At 32.1% G+C, this 6328-nt stretch overlaps 1 protein-coding gene across 1 annotated transcript in view; it reads right to left on the bottom strand.

The window, feature by feature from the left end:
* PPP3CA (protein phosphatase 3, catalytic subunit, alpha isozyme) overlaps positions 1 to 6328 on the bottom strand; it is a 234344-nt gene that overhangs the window by 31497 nt on the left and 196519 nt on the right. Inside the window, exons 9-10 of the mRNA XM_008573519.1 lie at positions 5070 to 5195; positions 2817 to 2891 (exon numbers count right to left, since the gene is read on the bottom strand). Of these exons, the coding sequence (XP_008571741.1) occupies positions 2817 to 2891; positions 5070 to 5195 (201 nt within the window). The remainder of the gene's footprint in view (positions 1 to 2816; positions 2892 to 5069; positions 5196 to 6328) is intronic.

Here is a 6328-nt window from a genome sequence, read left to right on the forward strand (position 1 = left end):
CAACAAATTTTAAAGAAGAGAAAAAGAAAAGCAGGGGAAAAAGTCACACACTAACTGTTAAGCAAAGTCCAAGAGATAGGAAACAAAGGAATTGCAATCTACCTTCCCTAATAATTATGCAGCAATAACTTCACCTCTTTCTGCTCACTCCCAAACTGATAATAGTTATGTATAGGCACATGGGACTTTTAATATGTATTAAACATTTTAAATTAGTCTGTGTGTAAATTTTGCCTAAAAATTTGAAAACACTAATCTTATTGTCAATGTAGTTAGCAGAAATGACTTAAAGCAGAAGAAATGGTGTTCAGAAAGAGAAAGAACTTGATGGTTAACCTGACCGGACTGGACTAGTGAAGTTAGTTGAGAAAAGTTAGGGACATCAGCTCATCTGTTCAAACAGCAAAAGGAGGCCAGATTCTCCTGACCAGGTCCCTCACTGCACTTGAGTAGGGCAAAATTATTTCTATTATTTCTCCACAGGACTGACATAAGACTTAAGGGTGTCAGAGTGAGATTTCAGTGGTCAGTGGTCTGAGGTCTGCTTAGAAAGAAAAAGAATTCTTCCAAGGGCCGTGAAAGACACACACTGCTGTGATTGGAATTAACAAACTTAAAAGCAATTGATGATGACCACAGCACATGATTGAAACTAATTATTTTAAAGCAGAGTAAGTCACAAAATATGAGTACTTCAAAAAGTTTGTGGAAAAATGGAATTAAAAGATAATATGAAATCTTTCCATGAACTTTTGGGAGACCCTTCATATATCGTTCTATGTAAGTGATTGTGAGGGTAGAAAAAGAGAGCTCACTAGAAGTGAAGACAACTCCAATTTAATCTTGGTAATGTTTAACTGTGAAGTAATAACATACCATTGAAATGCGCAGGTGTTTTTAGCTACAGTACCTGGAACACAGTAGGTACTCAATATATATATTTGCTCAGTGAATTAATATATAATTACAATCATATGTAGGTAGGTCTACATGTTCTTGTTCTATACAACATGTCACGTCTTTATTGTCTATACTATAAATATTGATGAATGGACTTGGCAAAAATGGAAATTTGTTAACAGGAGAGTATTACTGCATTAATACTAATGAGTCTTTCTTTTGAGGAATAAAAGGAATATGGTGAAAGGCAACTACTGAAAAATGTAAGCTGATTTTTAAGATTAGATTCCATCTGGTTAGTATTTTTCCTTATGGAAAAAAGTCTCTGCCATCATATTAACTTTTAAATAATAACACTATTCATGAAAAAGATAACAGTAGCAAACTGTGCTACTGTTTGACATATCTAGAATCCAGATAAAGCAAAAAATGTCCATTGATCTCCTGCGTATTTTAAAATATATCAAGTTCTTAAAGACTATTCTTATAACTTAAGTTCTAGACTATTACTATAACTCAAGTTCTTACAACTCTTCTTTAGTTAATTTTAACCCAGTAAAAGTTTATTTTCTTTATATTTCCATTTTGTCTCTCCTTCCCCATATTGTAATCTCCTTGCAATGTGGAATATAACTTGAAAATAGTATATAAAGGCAAGTAATGAAAACGAGAGAAAGAAAGGAGGAAAACTATGAGGAGTTTATTGTACACTATAAATTTACTTAAGTATATAGACCCTATTTACATGAGTGTATGAACATTTTTATTTTACTTTTGTCTGCAGCATTGGGTATTTTGCATTTAAAGCTGTGACCTGTATTAAGTTCAAGTAAACATTAAATCATGCCACTCAAATACTAACTTTCAGAAAGGGCCATATTCTTTTGTCATTTTACCTAAGTGCAGTTTTTAAAAATATACATTTTATTCATTTAAACTCACCACAATATCTAGTTTCCCCTGCAATCTCGACCCATTATTTTATAATTTATCTTATTTTATTGATATTATCTGTTTACACATTACTCTCTCTAACCAGACTGCAATTCCTTCAAGGAAAAGATGTTTAATGAATCTTGGAATCCTGAGCATCCTACACAGGGTAGGTACTTATTAAATGTTTATGGAAATGAAGTTTGCTCTTGTACTTTCCTTCTCTAAGTACGTTTTTGTTAGTTTCCATCCATTCTGGGGTGTTTTTCTAAGACTCAGAGTAATTTTTCACTCCAGGTTTAACCTCATGGATCTTTGTCCCCTGTAGAAAAAGTGTACTCTTTGAGGGTAACTAAATACTAAAAAGTATCTTGAAAAACAACAAAAAACCCTTCATAGTTTATTCATTACTTATTACTACAGATAGGAAAAAATATTGGTGTTGACAGAAATGCCAATATATTAATATGCAAATGCTGCTTTTTATCATAAACATCAAAATTTTAATAACTGACAGGAACAACCCCATTAGAGGACACTTTTAAAAGTTGCCCAGTAAATGATAACATCTGCTAGAAAATAATTTATCAAGGAGCCAAAAAATATCACTTAGCAATATGAACTATTGAAAAGATGGTTATTAAAAAGTTTACTACTTCAGAGATGTTTTCAAAGGAATAGGAAAATTCTCTCATGGATTTTGTTTCTTATTATCACTTAGCAATATGAACTATTGAAAAGATGGTTATTAAAAAGATTACTACTTCAGAGATGTTTTCAAAGGAATAGGAAAATTCTCTCATGGATTTTGTTTCTTATATTTTTTTAAAGCAAGTAGGAAATAAAATTATATTTTTCATTTTCAATAGTATGTTATGATTTAAAGAAAATCCAAATCTTACCAATTTATTCTTACAGTTAGCAATGACATACCAAGTAATTACCCAACAAATAGCATTAGCACAAAGGTTCAAGTCTCTTACCATCAAATCCATCTTCTTCTGACCCTAGTTCATCATCTGAGCAGATGTTAAGGACATTTACCAGCATCTCAGTCACTATAGAAAGAAAAGAAAGAAAAAAAAAGTCTGGATTTTCTGTTATAACCTTAATTACTATTCTGGCACTGTTAATGAACAAATTTAGCAATAATATTTCTTAATTAGTTTGTATATGGAATCTCCTGCAAAATAGTTCCTATAAAATCCAGATGACAAAAGACAACAGGCTTTGTAATTCTATGAATTACAAAAAATCTATGAAGATTTTTTGTTTATAAAATTATTAGCTTATGCCTGTGAAATCTAATGGTAACATTTATAGCTATTTACTACAGAAAATGGACAAATCAAAATGTGGATGTGAATATACTATCAATCTATGAGAAAGAAAATGGTTATTTTTGAATTTTTACTTATTTGCACAATGATGCTGCTTGATCTAGATCAGATTACAAATGTGCTCAGAAAAAACTAAGAATGATGGATTTTTAAAAAAATTTGTTTAATCCCCTAGGGAAGCCAGTACAGTGATAGGCATTGTGTTTAACATAAAAGATAGCTTTGTGTTTAATGTAAAAGGTAGCTTTGTGTTTAATAAAAACTGTTGATTGATAAACTAATATATTTGAAGTAGTTTGAGAATACTGCTTTTAAAAATAAATGTGTTGATAGAAATATTAAATTTGATTTACAAAAAGGCTTTTAAAAGTAAAGCTTAGGTACAGTTTAATTAAAGATTTAGCTAAGTAAATAGGTTACAATAGGATTGGATTACACAAAGTGTTATACATAGGAAACTAGTATTGCATTACTTTTACCCTATGGTGCATGTTATTCACATTTACCATTTTTGAAATTAGCTTGGGTTTTATTATGGATGTGAAAATAAACTTGTCCACTGATTCTTCCAGAGCTACTTTTTAAAGTAATATGGTATTTTAAAAAATGTTCTTCTAGAATTGAAGATATATGATAAAGAATAAAACTTCAGTGGAGCTAACATTAATCCAGAGCTTCAGTTTAATTATCAAAACTGAATTGTGTATACCAGTATATTGTGTTATTTTATAACAAATGCACCTAGTTTGAATAATTAATGGAAGCAACCCAACTCAAGGTTGTTCAAAGGGTGCTCAGGAGTGGTCCGGATTCAAAAGCACTCTACCGAATGCTGTAATTTGGTCAGTGCGAGATAGGGGCAACAGGGATCAGTACTGGGAACACTTACTAGACACTATTAAAATTAACTTTTGACTTATTCTGGTATCCAAAGGGAAGACTTCTTTTCTAATAACTCATAACTTGACTGGCTTAATCATTTTAGGGCATTTAAAGAAAAAACCCAAATATCATAGGGCTTCACAAAAATGCGTATCTTTTCTCTAAAACTTCCCATAGGACATAATTTTTCTGAAACATATGGAAATTGTCATCTTTATTACAATGCCCTTCTCATGTATGAGGTGCAGGAGGAACAATCTGGTCTATCACTATAAAAGCTCAGGGGATGTAGGCCTCAAAATTTTTGCTGTGGTTTAGGTCAAAGTAGGAAAGCAAAACAAAGGGTGAAAAAAGATAAGGAAAAAGGAAGGAAGAAAAGGAGCAAGAAACGGAAAAGAGAAGAAAGAAGGGAGGAAAAAAGAAAAGGAGAATTCTTCTGAAAAATTGAGGCAAGTTAATAGACAAGTTTTTACATGTAAATTTGTCTCACTGTTCTGCACCTTGTAACACACTAATGACAACTATATTTTAATGAACTTTTTTGTTGTTGTTTTACATGTTGTTCAAAATATTGTAGCCACTAAGCACTACTGTACAATGATTATCACCACCAGAAATGTGAGGAAAGGATGGCTATCATAACCATTCAATTTGACAGGTAATTCATAAAATAAAATAGCACTTTGGAATTGCAGCACAAAGGGGTAAGCTTGAACCCATGTAAAGCTATATTTCTGTTATTTTTAGAAGTTATATTATTCTAGTGAGACTGTACATATTCTCCTAAATAGTCCTCATGTCTTTTGTTTCTCCTTAATTCACTCATTGTATCCTGTTAATAGGATACACAGTGACACACTTTCAAATCACTTCTGATATGGTGCAACTTGTGAGTTTTACTGGTTAGGCCAAAGTGTTTACGTTTCTGAGTGTTTCATGGTATAATAGCACATGTGTCCTCTCCTTCCTTCTTATACCACTTTATTAAGAACATCTCAGGATTCTACAACACACCTTTTTCCCCAACAAATGGCAGGGACCAAGTGAAAACATCCATGAAATTTGGAAGCCAGTATGGATGAGGAGAACAGTTGAATTGCCTGATATTCATAACGTTGTTCTCATATTTCAACACTGCAGCTAAAAACAACACAAAGAAAGATGTTAGATTCAAAGCAAATATTTCTGCTTCTACACATGGCTTTAGTCGATGAGGAAAATTCAGCTATTTGACTTAAGTTCCAAAACTTCAAGGCAAATAGCTTAATGAGCCCTAAATGCTTACACTACTAAGGGACTTAAACCTCATGCAGTGCAATATGTAACTGCACAGTATATGAATACTAAACATGAGATGGCATTATAATTTGGCCAATATTTACATAAAATAGTTAATCAAATATCTGTCAGGGATTGGATCAAGCTCCTCTTCCAGGCAAGAACATTGCAGTCTTACTTAATATCTGATTATGCTAATGAAAATGGTATAGCGAAGTTAGTTTGACGTAATTAATAATCTCAAATATTTCAATTGAACTTTTTTTTCTTTTTTAAAAAAGCACACCTTATCTTCTAGAATTCATAATAGTTGTACAAAATAGTTAAAATAAGAATTGCTTTCTTGACTTAATAAAATGTTTGGATTGAATCTTCCATAAAATAATATGCTGCTGACTCTACCTTTGACTTCTGAAAAAGATGCACCATCCATGACTTAGAAAAATGAATCTGCAAGCTTCACCCGGCTTTGTCTAGCATCTGTATATTAGATACACACTTGCATAGGAAGTTATAGCTGGCAGAGCCTAAGAGCATAGCTAGTCTCACTTCTAACCAAACACAAAAGTTCATTCAATAGCGATCCCGATTGATACAGGGTTAGCAGGTCTCTGTGAGTACTTTTAGCACAGGTAAAACCATCTGCTTCACTGGCATCACCTATTCTGTGGATAGACAATTGTAAGTTGCGGGAAGTTCCCCAGTTGAGTTAAAGCCTGCTTTGACCACTCACTAATCCTAGTTTAGCTTTCTGAATACATACAGAACAAGTATATGTCTGTTTCTAAATGACAGCCTTTTAAATATTGAAAACAATACTCTCATATTATACCTTCCTGAATTGTGGCAAGATTTCACTTTCATTATCTGATCATAGCATGATCAGTAATATACTAAAGGAGATTAATGAACAAATATACATGATGTCATATGAACTTTTCTTGTTCATGTTTAAGGGTTGAAAATATAGAGAAATTAATCATTTCATTATTTTT

Source organism: Galeopterus variegatus, unplaced genomic scaffold, assembly GCF_000696425.1.
Source record: "Galeopterus variegatus unplaced genomic scaffold, G_variegatus-3.0.2 Scaffold927, whole genome shotgun sequence".
In the NCBI taxonomy this organism is placed as follows: domain Eukaryota; kingdom Metazoa; phylum Chordata; class Mammalia; order Dermoptera; family Cynocephalidae; genus Galeopterus; species Galeopterus variegatus.